At 50.5% G+C, this 16,217-nt stretch overlaps 1 protein-coding gene across 1 annotated transcript in view; it reads left to right on the plus strand.

Annotated features, from left to right (window-relative positions):
* sobpa (sine oculis binding protein homolog (Drosophila) a) overlaps positions 1-16,217 on the plus strand; it is a 253,764-nt gene that overhangs the window by 223,618 nt on the left and 13,929 nt on the right. The window contains 2 exon segments of the mRNA XM_055634988.1: positions 242-1,003; positions 1,005-2,230. Coding sequence (XP_055490963.1) covers positions 242-1,003; positions 1,005-2,228 — 1,986 coding nt within the window. The 3' untranslated portion in view covers positions 2,229-2,230.

The raw sequence follows: 16,217 nt of genomic DNA on the forward strand, positions 1-16,217 counted from the left end.
GGAGTCAGGGGATGTGGGGAGAAGGTAGGAACGGGGTACAGATTGGGGATGATCAGCCATGAGCACATTGAATTGAGGTGCAGGCTCGAATAGCCGAATGGCCTACTCCTGCACCTATTGTCTATTGTCTATTGAATGGCAGTGCTGGCTGGAAGAGCCGAATGGCCTACTCTTGCGCCCATTGTCTATTGCTTTGACTTGGTTGTGCGTTCTAATGTGCTTTTGTTTCTTCCTACCGCAGGTGTGTGACTGGTGTAAGCACATACGACACACTAAGGAGTACCTGGACTTTGGTGACGGGGAGCGTCGCCTGCAATTCTGCAGCGCCAAATGCCTCAACCAGTACAAGATGGACATTTTTTACAAAGAGACGCAGGCCAACCTCCCGGCGGGCTTGTGCAGCACCATGCACCCGGCGGCAGCGGAGAAGAAGTCCGAGCACATGGGCGTGCAGCAGCTGCTGACTCCAGAGTCTTGGAACATGCCGCTGTCTGACATTCGCAGGAAGCCGCCGTCCCCGGTGGCACCTTGCCCGCAGAGCCAAGTCCCCGTCCCCTCCTCCTCCTCCCCGTCCGACCACCCAGCCAAGCTCCACACCCCCGTCTCCAAGGCGAGCGGGACGATGGATGGCCCCGGTGTCCAGGTCCAGCAGCCGCTGCCCCCCGGGCTGGGCGGGGTAACCGTGGGCAACAACCCCCCCTCCATGGTGATGACCAACCGCGGGCCGGTCCCTCTGCCCGTCTTCATGGAGCAGCAGATGATGCAGCAGATGTGCCCCCCGCCGTACATCAGGGGGCCCCCGCCACCTCACACCCCGAGCCCCAACAGCCCGCTCTCCAACCACCTGGTCCCAGGGCTAGGCCCCAGGTCCATGGGCCCCAACTCCAGCCCCATGCAGCACCGCTCCATGCTCTCGCCCCACCCCCCACATACCCCCCCCCCCCACCCCCAGGGCTTGCTCCCGCCCTCGGCCGCCCCCCCCCCCTCCCCAACGTCTCCCTTCCCCCCCACACAACCTGATGGCCAACAGCGGCCACATGCACCTGCCGCACCTGATGAACTTTGGCGTGCCCTCGCTCTCCCCGCTGGTGCCCCCCCCCACCCTGCTGGTGCCCTACCCCCTGATCGTGCCGCTGCCCGTCCCCATCCCCATCCCCATCCCCATCGGCCACGGCTTCAGCTTCGGCCCGCGGAGCGGCGGCTCGAACGGCCTGGTGGGCTCCAGGGCCGGCGAGGACGCTGGCAAGGAGGCCGCCAATTCCCCGGCTTCCACCGGCCACTGCAAGCCCCCCACCATCAAGAGCCCGAGCTCCCCCTTCAACCTGCCGCCCCCGCCCCCGCCCCCCTTCCCCCTCGACGCCAGCCGGGGCGACATCGTCGACCTGACCCTCAGGCTGAACGGCCCGGCCTTTCAAGGCGACTTCCCGCCCTTTTTCCCCGACGCCTCAGACTTCCCGCACAACGAGGTCATCGACCTGACCATGAGCCGTCGAAGCAGACTCAATCACGCCCTCCACCCGCCCCTGCGGGCGTCCGTCAAGGTGGAGGACGAGAGCGAAGGCCGGAGCCTGGTGGACTTGACCCTTTCCAGTCCGGACAAACGGAACTGCTTGGACTGTAGGGACTCGGACCCTCTTGAGCCCAAGGTGTTGGCGTGCAGTGGCGTCTCCCACTGCCTGCACTCGGGAGACTCGGACACCACCGCCAGCACCACGTCGCCTTGCAAGCCGCTCACCAACGGCACCAAGGACCTGGACGGTCCCCACTGCTTGGAGAGCCCCTCAGACCAACAGCAACCACAAGCCAACAACAACCAAGAACCACAGTCGCCGCCCACACCGCAGTCGCCACCGCGGCTACAACAACAACAACAACAACAGGCGCTGGAGACGATCGCCGCCAACGAGCTGGAGTCAGTCAAAGAAAACAACTGCTCGTCGAACTGTGCGCTGGAGGTGGTAGAGGCAGGTAAGAAGGCCTCCGTTGCATCACCCCCGGGTGGGGTGGACAGGCAGGATGTGAGTCACAATCCTGCAGATGAGGACCATGCATATGCCTTGAGAGTAGTGCGCAAGACAGGCTGCTTCGTACAGCCTGTGCCAAAAGCCACCGAAAAGACTGCCATAGCACCCTGCCTAACCTCCACGCCAATACTCAACACAGGCCCCGACGACAGTCCGCCGCCCGCCAAACGCAGATGTCTCCGGATTCGAAACCAGAACAAGTAAAGGTTTGTTTTCAAAAAGCGTTTACCAAAAACAAAAAAAAACCCGAAAGGCAACACACACTTGAGGACAACAGAGAGAGAGAGAGAGAGAGAGACCTACACTCACTCCCACCACCGCATTGCCACAGTCACTTCTTGTGAAGCTTTGGTTTTAGAGATACAGCGTGGAAACAGGCCCTTCGGCCCACCGAGTCCTACCACCCCTGTGCACTAACACTATCCCACACACTAGGGGCAATTTACAGAAGCCAATTAACCTACAAACCCGCACATCTTTCTGTGGGATGTTTCAGTTCAGCTTCAGTTTGAGTTTAGTTTATTGTCACATGGGCCGAGGTGCAGTGAAAAGCTTTTTGTTGCGTGCTAACCATTTAGCGGAAAGACAGTACGTGATTACAATCGAACCGTTCACCGTGTGCAGAACAGTGTGCGGATTTGGGACGTAACCGGAGCACCCGGAGAAAACCCACGTGGTCACAATTAAGTATAGTTTAGCTTATTGTCACGTGTACCGAGGTGCAGTGAAAAGCAAGGATCCTATAGCGAGCAAGATAGTCCACTCGACGAAAAAGACGCAGTACAGTCACGGGCGGATTCGTGGGTAATTTTCCGTCCCATTTCCGTAACCGGCTTCCGTCTCCGCACCAAAGATCCCGTAGGATACTAGTGCGCAGACGGAAGCCGGCTACGGAAACATCCTCGTAAAAATAAAAGTTATTTGGTAAAAATCTTCTCCTCATTTTCAGAATTTTAATTTATTAACACAAACTGTTCCCCCGCAACGTTGATTACACTGCGAGTCGGGTCGGGTCGGGTCGGGTCGGGTGGGGTCGGGTCCGGTTACGGAAATGGATGAAAAAAAGGCCCACGTTCCGTCCGTTCCGTTGCGTACTACACGGCAGCCCATTGCATTTAGCAGGAGTGGTCTATCTTGCTCCGTTTTAGGATCTTTGGTGAAAAGCTTTTTTGTTGCGTGATATCCAGTCAGCGGAAAGACAATACATGATTACATTCAATTGTGCTGGTGGCCTTGCCAAGGATAATGCGTTGGCAAAAGTTCACCAGTGATAGGAGCAGAATTTGGCCATTCGGCCCATCAAGATAACTCCGCCATTCAATCATTGCTGATCTATCTCCCCCTCTCAACCCCATCCTCCTGCCTTCTCCCCATAACCCCTGACCTCCGTACTAATCAAGAATCTGTCAATCTCCGACTAAAAATTCTCCGTTGACTTGGCTTCCCCAGCCTTCTGTAAAAGTTATTACAACTTGTACTGTTCAGTTCAGGTGGACAATAATTTCATTGTTTACAAGGTTCTCTTTGAGTTTGTTGGTTAAAAATGTCCACATTTCCGAAGGATTGAATTGGTAAAGAATGCTCTACATTTGAATAGTTTTCGGTTCAGTTCGCATGGGAGTATAAAAAAATAAAAGTAAACGTTAGTATTGCTGAACTGAAATAACATATTCCATAAGTTCACCCCCTCATTCCCCTGCGCTCCAAGGAATAAATCCCAGCCTGCTCAACCTCTCCCTACAGCTACAGACCCTTGAGTCCTGGCGTCGTCAATCTTCTCTGTACCCTTTCCAGCTTGACCACACGGTGGCTCAGCGGGTAGAACCACTGCCTCTCCACGCCAGAGACCCGGGTTCAATCCTGACCTCGGGTGCTGTCTGCGTGCTGCTGCGGTTTCTTCCCTGATCGCAGAGACGTTGACTAACTTTGTAAGTTAATTGACGTCTGTGTCGCAAGACTATTTATCCAGTGTACAGGGAGTGGATGAGAAACTGGGATAGTCATAGTGTGAGGCCAAATCAATGGATATTTGTTAGGCAGCGGTAGATAGATTCTTGATTAGTACGGGCGTCATGGGTTTAGTTTAGTTGTAGATACAGCGCGGAAACAAGCCCTTTCTGCCCACCAGGCCCGCACCGACCAGCAATCCCCGCACATTGACACTATCCGACACCCACTAGGGACAATTTTTACATTTTACCAAGCCAATTAACCTGCACACCTGTACGTCTTTTGAGTGTGGGAAGCAACCGAAGATCTCGGAGAAAACCCACACAGGTCACGGGGAGAACGTACAAACTCCGTACAGACAGCGCCCATAGTCGGGATCGAACCCGGGTCTCCAGCGCTGCATTCGCTGTAAGGCAGCAACTCTACCGCTGCGCCACCGTGACCACCCACATGGGTTCTGGGGAGAAGGCAGGAGAATGGGATTGAGAGAGAAAGATAGATTAGCTGTGAGTGAATGGCGGAGCAGACTTGAAGGGCCTAATTCTGCTCCTGTCACTAATAAACATGGAATAAGCTGTCAGGAGAAGTGGTGGAGGCAGGTATAGTTGCAGTGTCTAAAAGACAGTTATGGATAGGACAGTTATAGTTATATTCATAATAAACATATGAATGGTCGGCACGGGCTCGGTGGGTCGAAGGGCCTGCTACCCTACTGTATCTCTAAACTTAACTGACCTAAACAGGTTTGCTATAACAGGGTGATCTAAACTGAACACAATACTCCAAACTTCTGAATACATTGTGGCCTCACCAATGTCTTATACAATGTATAACATGGAAAAAACATCAATCTGAAGAAGGGTCTCAACCCGAAACGTCACCTATTCCTTTTCTCCCGAGGTGCTGCCTGACCTGCTGAGTTACTCCAGCACTCTGTCTATCTTCACATTCACATATAAGTATCTATATAAAACATGTTTAAGAAAAAACTGCAGATGTTGGAAAAATCGAAGGTAGACAAAAATGCTACTACTCCCATTCCGAATCCGACCTTTCTGTCCTGGGCCTCCTCCATGGCCAGAGTGAGTCCCATTGCAAATTGGAGGAGCAGCACCTCATATTTCGCTTGGGCAGTTTACACCCCAGCGGTATGAACATTGACTTCTCCAATTTCAGGTAGTCCTTGCTTTCTCCCTCCTTCCCCTCCCCTTCCCAGCTCTCCCACAGCCCACTGTCTCCACCTCTTGCTTTCTTCTCCCCCCCTTCCCCCCCCACATCCACATCTGTCTGAAGAAGGGTCTCGACCCGAAACGTCACCTATTCCTTCGCTCCATAGATGCTGCCTCACCCGCTGAGTTTCTCCAGCATTTTTGTCTACCTTCTATGTAAAACATGACCTCTGCATTTCTATACTATTTTTGGTTTAGTTTAGATATACAGTGCAGAAACAGGCCTTTCTGCCCACCGTATCCACGCCGACCAGCGATACCCGCACACACGCAGTATCCTAAACACACTTGGGATAACTTACAAATATACCAAGCCAATTAACCTGCAAACACGCACGTTTTTGGAGTGTGGGAAGAAACCGGAGCGCCCGGACAAAACCCCACGCAGTTCACGGGGAGAACGTACAAACTCCGTACAGGCAAGCACCTGTAGTCAGGATCGTACCCGGGTCTCTGGCGCTGTACGACAGCAACTCTACCGCTGCACCACCGTGCCGCCCATATTGTTGAATATCAGGAGAGGTAATTAGACTAGAACTTGCTGAGAATGTCACTGATGTGAAATAACGTTGTCCATGTTTCCATGCTTCCATTCTCTCTCTCTCTCCCCTCACTTAACCTTCACAGATGTTAGACATTAGTGTTTTCAGCTCAGTGCTAATGTTAATATATTTCTCCCTATTCTATTGAAAGTGCAGCTACTTTGGTCTGCATTTTCTGGTGATTCTCCTTTGGGATCTTAGCAAAATTATTCCTCCTCTGAGCCACGGATGAGTGGATTGCCTGATAACTAACAGCCAAGTACCTAGCTAATGTCAGGCAGTCGTAACCAGTGCTTTAGACTCTAGACTTGATTGATACAATGCGGATACAGAGACTGCATGGTGGTGGAGCGGTAGAGGTACTGCCTCACAGCACTAGAGAACTGGGTTCGATCCTGACTGCGGGTGCAGCTTGCCGGGGTTTGTACATTCTCCCAGTGACCACGTGGGTTTTCTTCAGGTGCACCGATTTCCTCCCACACTCCAAAGACGTACAGGTTTGTAGGTTCATTGGTGTGTAGACAATAGACGATAGGTGCAGGAGTAGGCCATTCGGCCCTTCAAGCCAGCACTGCCATTCAATGTGATCATGACTGATCATCCCCAATCAGTACCCCGTTCCTGCCGTCTCCCCATATCCCCTGACTCCACTATCTTTAAGAACCCTATCCAGCTCTCTCTTGAAAGTATCCAGAGAACCGGCCTCCACCGCCCTCTGAGGCGGAGAATTCCACAGACTCACAACTCTCAGTGTGAAAAAGTGTTAATGTGCAGGGATGGCTGGTTGCGCGTACGGTGGGCCGAAGGGCCTGTTTCTGCGCTGTATCTCTAACATAAACTAAACTAGATACTAAACATAGAAATTAGGTGCAGGAGTAGGCCATTCGGCCCTTCGAGCCTGCACCGCCATTCAATATGATCATGGCTGATCATCCAACTCGGTATCCCGTACCTGCCTTCTCTCCATACCCCCTGATCCCTTTAGCCACAAGGGCCACATCTAACTCCCTCTTAAATATAGCCAATGAACTGGCCTCAACTACCCTCTGTGGCAGAGAGTTCCACACATTCACCACTCTCTGTGTGAAAAATCATTTTCTCATCTCGGTCCTAAAAGACTTCCCCTTATCCTTAAACTGTGACCCCTAGTTCTGGACTTCCCCAACATCGGGAACAATCTTCCTGCATCTAGCCTGTCCAATCCCTTAAGAATTTTGTAAGTTTCTATGAGATCCCCCCTCAATCTTCTAAATTCTAGCGAGTACAAGCCGAGTCTATCCAGTCTTTCTTCATATGAAAGTCCTGACATCCCAGGAATCAGTCTGGTGAACCTTCTCTGTACTCCCTCTGTGGTCTTTCCTCAGATTAGGAGACCAAAACTGTACGCAATATTCCAGGTGTGGTCTCACCAAGACCCTGTACAACTGCAGTAGAACCTCCCTGCTCCTATACTCAAATCCTTTTGCTATGAATGCTAACATACCATTCGCTTTCTTCACTGTCTGCTGCACCTGCATGCCTACTTTCAATGACTGGTGTACCATGACAACCAGGTCTCGTTGCATCTCCCCTTTTCCTAATCGGCCACCATTCAGATAATACTTTCCTGTTTTTGCCACCAAAGAGGATAACCTCACATTTATCCACATTATACTGCATCTGCCAAATATTTGCCCACTCACCCAGCCTATCCAAGTCACCTTGCAGCCTCCTAGCATCCTCCTCACAGCTAACACTGCCCCCCAGCTTTGTGTCATCCGCAAACTTGGAGATGTTGCATTTAATTCCCTCATCCAGATCATTAATATATATTGTAAATAGCTGGGGTCCCAGCACTGAGCCTTGCGGTACCCCACTAGTCACTGCCCGCCATTGTGAAAAGGACCCGTTACTCCTACTCTTTGCTTCCTGTTTACCAGCCAGTTCTCTATCCACATCAATACTGAACCCCCAATACCGTGTGCTTTAAGTTTGAATACTAATCTCCTGCGGCCTCCGGCCCACCTCCGGCCCACTGAGTACCCGCCAACTCCACACACTAGCACTATCCTAAACACTAGGGACAATTTACAGTTTGCAGCGAAGCCAATTAACCTACAAATCTGTACGTCTTTGAAGTGTGGGAGGAAACCGGAGATCCTGGAGAAAACCCACGCAGGTCACAGGAGAACGTACAAACTCCCTACAAACAGCGCAGTTCAAAGGTTTCAAAGGTCTTTTAGTGTCATTTGTACCAATTAAGGTACAGTGATATGCGAATTACCATACAGCCATACGAAAAAAAAGCAACAAGACACAAAACTACGTAAAAGTTAACATAACGATAAACATCCACCACAGCGGATTCCCCACCTTCCTCACTGTGATGGAAGGCAATAAAGTACAATCTTCTTCCTCTTTATTCACCCCCCGGTCGAGGCAGTCAAACCATCCGCAGCCGGAGCGATCGAAGCTCCCGCGCCGGGAGGGTCGAAACTTCCACGGCTTGGAGTTCCCGACGTTGGCCTCTGACCAGGGACCGTGGTTTCCGTGATGTAAGTCCGCCAGCTCTGACGGTCGGAGCTCCGAGATCGAGCCCTGGTAAAGGGATCACGGACTTACATCACAGAGTACGCGGTATTAAAGTCCCGTAGGCTCCCCGCGGTGGAGCTCTCAAAAGGCCGGACTCCTGCAAAGGCCGCCAGCTCCTCGATGTTAGGCCGCAGTGCGGACGGAGATACGATACGGGAAAAAATCGCATCTCCATCGAGGTAAGAGATTAGAAAACGTTTCCCCCAACCCCCACCCCCCTCCCCCCCACACACACACACACACGCACACACACATAAAACAAGCTAAAGAAAACTAAAAACATACATTTAAGCACAACGAAGGAAAGCACAGACAGACTGTTGGCGAGGCAGCCATTGCTGGCGCCACCCATATAACCATATAACAATTACAGCACGGAAACAGGCCATCTCGGCCCTTCTAGTCCGTGCCGAACACTTACTCTCACCTAGTCCCATATACCTGCACTCAGACCATAACCCTCCATTCCCATCCCATCCATATAACTATCCAATTTATTTTTAAATGATAAAAACGAACCTGCCTCCACCACTTCCACTGGAAGCTCATTCCACACAGCTACCACTCTCTGAGTAAAGAAGTTCCCCCCTCATGTTAAACCCCTAAACTTTTGTCCCTTAATTCTCAAATCAACCCGGTGGTAGTTAGGATGTAACCTGGATCTCTGGCGCTGTGAGGCAGCAACTCTACTACTGCACCACTGTGCCGCCCCCCACACATAGAACAAGTGTTGGTTGGTGCAGACTCAGTGGGCCAAAGGGCCTGTTTCCATGCTCTATCTCTAATTAAATCAAACTAAACTAAAAAGTACTGGAGGAACTCAGCGGGTGTTGCCATTATCAAAGGGCTGGAGGGGGGACTGGAGGACAAACAATGTTTCGGGTCAGGACCCTTCTTCAGAATGAGGGAACAATTGGATAAATGGTGCTTAGTGCTTTTGTTGGTTGGTTTAAATGTTGGTCAGAACATTGGAAAGTCATGATTTGAATACCTTGACACGATCTTTAATTTTCATTTAATTAATAAGATAAAGAAAGCAGCAGAGGGAAGCATTTAGTCTCATGGGCCTGATCTTCTGTTCATTAAGACCATGGACAATCTTCTTCCCGGTTGCCAATTCCCCTTCCATTTCCACACTGTCATTTTATGCCCTGCTGGCCATCCCTCGGCGGACCTGCCCGGGGGGGGGGGGGGGGCAGAGGAGACACGTCCCCTCCATGTTTTGAGAGGTGGGGAACAACCCCCAAGTTTTTGTAATCCGTTTTTTATAACCCGGTGAAATCTTCGCTTTCCGCGAGACAGTGGGGGTGGGACTGATGATCGAGGGCGGCAATTGGACGAGAGAGACATCGGTCAGCAGGCAATTGGGGCGGGACATGATGATTCAGCGCGGTGATTGGAGGAGGGAGACGTGGCACAGACCTGCGCTTCATCCGCAGCCAGGATCGATCCCGGCCGGCTCTCCGGCGCTGTCCCGAGTGCCCCCCCCCCCTCGCAGGTGGCCAGAGAGGTCGGCAGCAAAGATCCTCCGCTATAGGATCTTTGGTCGGGAGTCAGACGGGCGCAGTGCCCTCAGGCCCACAACCAGTGCAGAAAAACAGCGCTAAACCCAGCTCAACTCTGCCCGTCCCGCCAGGTGAGCCTACAGCCTTCCTGGACTTGCGGAAAATATGGCCCAGCGCGGAGAAGCAGCGCTGGTATACCATCAGTCCAGGCCGGGCTGTAGTTAACCCGGTGAGACAGGCAGGGATGAGCTGCATTTAGCGCTGGATTGAGCCTCCGAAGCCTCCCGCGCGTGTGTGTGTGAGTGTGCGTATACGTGCGTGGCCGCCAAAAAATTGTGTCCCCCAGTCCCCTCCATGTTTTGATAGCGAGTTCTGCTCTTGATGCGGATAAATGTGAGGTTATCCACCTTGGTAGCAAAAACAGGAAGGCAGATTACTATCTAAATGGCTTCAAGTTGGCTACAACTGCATCTGGGGGGCCTTGTACATCAATCTATGAAAGTAAGCATACAGGTACAGCAGGCAGTGAAGAAAGCCAATGGCATGTTGGCCTTTATAACAAGAGGAATCAAATATGGGAGCAAAGAGGTCCTTCTGCAGTTGTACAGAGCCCTAGTGAGACCACACCTGGAGTATTGTGTGCAGTTTTGGTCCCCTAATTTGAGTTGCTATTCTTGCTATTGAGGGAGTGCAGCGTAGGTTTACAAGGTTAATTCCCGGGATGGCGGGACTGTCATATGCTGAGAGAATGGAGGAGCTGGGCTTGTACACTCGAGTTTAGAAGGATGAGAGGGCATCTCATTGAAACATATAAGATTGTTAAGGGTTTGGACATGCTAGAGACAGGAAACATGTTCCCGATGTTGGGGGAGTCCAGAACCAGAGGCCACAGTTTAAGAATAAGGGGTAAGCCATTTGGAACGGAGGCGAGGAAACACTTTTTCTCACAGAGAGTGGTGAGTCTGTGGAATTCTCTGCCTGAGAGGGCGATGGAGGCCGGTTCACTGGATGCTTTCAAGAGAGAGCTAGATAGGGCTCTTAAAAATAGCGGAGTCAGGGGATATGGGGAGAAGGCGGGAAAGGGGTACTGATTGTGGATGATCAGCCATGATCACATTGAATGTTGGCTCGAAGGGCCGAATGGCCTACTCCTGCACCTATTGTCTATTGATAATTGTCTATAATCAAACCAAACTCAAGATTGAGCAAAGGGAAAGATATGGAGTGCAGATAATAGTTCTCAGCATTGTAACGCATCAGTTCCAATGTCCACAATGAATTGGTTGGCATCCTTGCTTATGGAAGGGACCGTTCAGAAGCCACCTGAGAAGCTACCTGACCTGCCGAGTTACGCCAGCACTTTGTGTCCGTTTGGAGTTTGTAGGTCTCCGTAAATCGCCCCTGGTGTGCAGGGAGCGGATGGGAAAGTGGGATAAAGTAGAACTGGCGTGAACTGGTGATCAAAAGTCGGCGTGGGGCAGCACGGTGACGCAGTTGTTGAGCAGCTGCCTCATGGCGCCGTAGAAGCTGGTTCGTTCCTGACCACAGGTGCTGACTGCACGGAGTTTGTACGTTCTCCCTATGACCACGTGGGTTGTCTCCAGGCACTCTGGTTCCCCCCCACACTCCAAAGACGTGCAGGTAAGGAGGATAATTGGCTTCAGTAAAATTGTAAGTTGTCCCTGGGGTGTAGGAGATAGTGCTAGTGCACGGGGTGGGGTGATCGCTGGTCGGCACAGACTCGGTGGGCCGAAGGGCCTGTTCCTGCGCTGTATCTCTAAACCAAACCAAGCTGAGACTCAGTGGGCAGAAGGGTCTAAAAGTGAAATATTTATTTTGCTCCTTAATGCTATTCCTTAACATTGTTGACAAGTAGTTATTTTCCTTCGTATTATTTAAAATAATAATCTGCTAAAAATGGACACGGCAAGTCGCACTGTGTGACCCTCTCATTTAATCAGTTGGCAGGAGTTTTATAAACACTAAAATTAATTTCATTCCCAGCCCACGCTGAAACAAAAGGCCCATTTTGTGTGACACATACTCCCCTCTCCATAATGCATTATAAATAATACCAGATGCCTCACAGCTAATTACGCCAGTAGTCAGAATAAGTGGTTTAAAATGACAAATGTAAACTAGCATCTGCAGTTCCTTGTTCCGACTGTTTATACAGTGCTCACGCTTTGCCAATGAGGTTTATCATGTTATGTGAACCCTTTGGTTACACAGCAAACGGGTCATATAACGGGAGACACTCAGTCTCCAGCAAAGGGGAGGATACAGAGTGCAGAATATAGTTCTCAACGTTGTAGCGCACCAGTTCCACAGGAGCAATGTCCGCAATGGGGTAGAGGTGAAATGGACTGTGCCCCAGCTCATGGAAGGACCGTTCAGAAAGCTGGTAACAAGGGGAAGAAGCTGCTCCTGAGTCTGGTGGTGCGCACTTTCAAGCTTCTGTACCTTCTGCCGGACTTGAGCGGGGAGAAGAAGGAATGGCCGGGGTGGGACAAGTCTTTGATTACGTTGGCAGCTTTTCTGAGGCAGCGTGAAGTGCAGATGGAGTCAATTATTGGGGGGAGTCGTAGAGTCAACCAGGGTGGAAACAGGGCCCAAACTAGCCCACAGCGGCCAACAATGTCCCAGCTACACTAGTCCTACTTGCCTGCGGCTTTTACACCAGCATCTGCAGTTCTTTCCTACACAATATTCTAAATGCGGTCTCACCAATGTCTTGTATAACTGGCAACACGACCTCCCAACTTCTATACTCAATACTCTGATTGGTGAAGGGCAAAGTGCCAAAAGCCTTTTTGACCACCTTATCTACTTGCGACTCGACCTTGAAGGAAACCATACACCTGCAGATCCCTCTGCTCTACAACACTACCCAGAGCTCTACCATTCACTGTGTAGGTCCTGACCTTTTTCGAAGTGCCAAAATGCAACACCTCACACTTCTCTGTATTAAATTCCATCAACCATTCCTCCGCCCACCTGGCCAATCGATCCAGATCCTGCTGCAATCGTTCACGACCATCTTCGCTATCTGCAAAACCACTCACTTTTGTATCATCAGCAAACTTGCTAATCTTGCCCTGTATGTTCTCATCCAAATCATGGATGTAGATGACAAACCGTAATGGGCCCAGCATCGAACCCTGAGGCACATCACTAGTCACAGGCCTCCAGTCCGAGAAGCAACCTTCCTCTGCTTCATTCCATGGAGCCAATTTGCTATCCTTTCAGCTATCTCTCCTTGGATCCCATAAAAACATAGAAAATAGGTGCAGGAGTAGGCCATTCGGCCCTTCGAGCCTGCACCGCCATTCAATATGATCATGGCTGATCATCCAACTCAGTATCGTGTACCTGCCTTCTCTCCATACCCTCTGATCCCCTTGGCCACAAGGACCACATCTAACTCCCTCTTAAATATAGCCAATGAACTGGCCTCAACTACCCTCTGTGGCAGAGAGGTCCAGAGATTCACCACTCTCTGTGTGAAAAAAGTTCTTCTCATCTCGGTTTTAAAGGATTTCCCCCTTATCCTTAAGCTGTGACCCCTTGTCCTGGACTTCCCCAACATCGGGAACAATCTTCCTGCATCTATCCTGTCCAACCCCTTAAGAATTTTGTAAGTTTCTATAAGATCCCCTCTCAATCTCCTAAATTCTAGAGAGTATAAACCAAGTCTATCCAGTCTTTCTTCATAAGACAGTCCTGACATCCCAGGAATCAGTCTGGTGAACCGTCTCTGCACTCCCTCTATGGCAATCTTCAAAAGAATCACGTCTTCAAAAAAATCAATCATATTTGTGAGACACGACCTCCCACGTACAAAACCATGCTGACTGTCCCTAATCATCCCTTGCCCATCCAAATGCCTGTATAACCGATCCCTCAGAATACTCTCCAGTAACTTTCCAACTACAGATGTTAGGCTCCCCGGCCTATAGTTCCCAGCATTTTCCCTGCAGCCCTTCTTGAAAAGAGGCACAACATTTGCCACCCTCCAGTCTTCCGGCCCCTCTCCTGTATTTAAGGGTGACTCGTAAATTAGTTTGGTCCGTGTGATAGACTGGCCTGCATGCACAACTCTCTGCAATTGCTTATAGACTTGGGTGGTGCCATTCACAATCAAGCTGTGATAGTATGCTTACTTTGTCGAAACAAGGAACGGCAAGTGCTGGTTGACCAAAAAAAAAGACATAATGTGCTGGAGTAACGCAGCAGGTCAGGCAGCATCTCGAGTTGATGGATAGGTGATATTTTGGGGGCAGGGCACTTCTTCAGACTTGTACATGGATAGGTGATGTTTCAGTGATCATCTCGTACACTAGCACCATCCTACACACCAGCGACAATTTACAGAAGTCAATTAAGCTACAAACCTGCACGTCTTTGGAGTGTGGGAGGAAACAGAGGCACCCGGAGAAAACCCACGCAGGCCACGGGGAGAAGGTACAAACTCCATACAGACAGCACCCGTAGTCAGGATCGAAAGGGCGCATGCTCCGTGTTGGCGCCAAGCTGAGGCGCTGCTGCTGTCTCTGTTTGTTGTCGTTCGCCCGACTGTGGTCCAGTTGACAGGGCTCACCACGGGGAGATCGACAACATGAGCCCCCCTGGCACTGTGAGGCAGCAACTCTACCGCTGCACCACCTTGCCACCTTATTTCTGGGCTCTGATGTCTCATCATGCTTTTGAATGTTGCTGACAGATATTAGTCAACAATGCCACCATGTAAAGTGTTAGGTAGGCAAACTGTGTGGAGATTTACTCACTGAGACAGCTGTCCGGTTTTGCTGTCACCTGGCTGTCACCATGTTGCACGGGAATTATCTGAACCCCATCACTATATCTGGAACTCTTCCATCGCATTGGTCTTGAATCCTAAAGGGCCTGTCCCACTGTACAAGCTAATCAAAAGTTTCCCCTGAATGGCATGTTAGCATTCATAGCAAAGGGATTTGAGTATAGGAGCAGGGAGGTTCTACTGCAGTTGTACAGGGTCTTGGTGAGACCACACCTGGAGTATTGCGTACAGTTTTGGTCTCCTAATCTGAGGACAGACATTCTTTCCATAGAGGGAGTACAGAGAAGGTTCACCAGACTGATTCCTGGGATGTCAGGACTTTCATATGAAGAAAGACTGGATAGACTCGGCTTGTACTCGCTAGAATTTAGAAGATTGAGGGGGGATCTTATAGAAACTTACAAAATTCTTAAGGGGTGGGACAGGCTAGATGCAGGAAGATTGTTCCCGATGTTGGGGAAGTCCAGGACAAGGGGTCACAGCTTAAGGATAAGGGGGAAATCCTTTAAAACCGAGATGAGAAGAACTTTTTTCACACACAGAGAGTGGTGAATCTCTGGAACTCCCTGCCACAGAGGGTAGTTGAGGCCACAGAAGTTCATTGGCTATATTTAAGAGGGATTTAGATGTGGCCGCCCTTGTGGCTAAAGGGATCAGGGGGTATGGAGAGAAGGCAGGTATGGGATACTGAGTTGGATGATCAGCCATGATGATATTGAATGGCGGCGCAGGCTCGAAGGGCCGAACGGCCTACTCCTGCACCTATTTTCTATGTTTCTATTCGAACTTGGAGAATTACGGTAATAGCCGCTCGTAGGTACTCGGGGCTCTCGTGGACATTTTTCAACATGTTTGATTTTTTTTCTTAAACTCGGGAGAGCTCTTGAATTACCTCGTACAGTGGGACAGGGCCTTAAGGGTGGCACAGTGGCGCAGCGGTAGAGTTGCTGCCTTACAGAGTTAGTATGGGTGATAGCAATAAACCTAATCCTAAACCCTAAACTTGACATCATGTTCGGCACAGACATTGTGCATGTCTATATTGCGTGGGTTTTCGCCAGGATATTCGATTTCCTCCCACACTCCAAAGATGTACAGGTTTGTAGGTTAATTGGCTGGGTATAATTGTAAAGTTGTCCCTAGTGCGTGTTAGGGTAGTGTTAATGCGCGGGGATCGCTGGTGGGCGCGGACTCGGTTGGCCGAAACTCCGTGCAGACAGCGCCCGTAGTCAGGATGGAAACCGGGTCCCTGGCGCTGTAAGGCAGCAACTCTACCGCTGCGCCACCGGGCCGCCCTAGGGAGAATTTACAGCCAAGTAACCTACAAACTTGCACGTCTGTGGAGAGTGGGAGGAAACCGGAGCACCCGGAGAAAACCCACGCGGTCACAGGGAGAAGGTACCTAATCACAACAAACCAACACAAAAACCATCTATTTCCGTTTTCACGAAGGGTTCTTGACCTGAAACATCGAGGCTGTTTTTCTCCTAATTGATGCTATTTGGTCCATTCCGCCATTTTCTATGTTTGTTACCTTTGCTGATAGTTAGCAAAGTGACTGTCAGTAATATTGCTTA

This window comes from Leucoraja erinacea, chromosome 5, assembly GCF_028641065.1.
Source record: "Leucoraja erinacea ecotype New England chromosome 5, Leri_hhj_1, whole genome shotgun sequence".
Lineage (NCBI taxonomy): Eukaryota > Metazoa > Chordata > Chondrichthyes > Rajiformes > Rajidae > Leucoraja > Leucoraja erinaceus.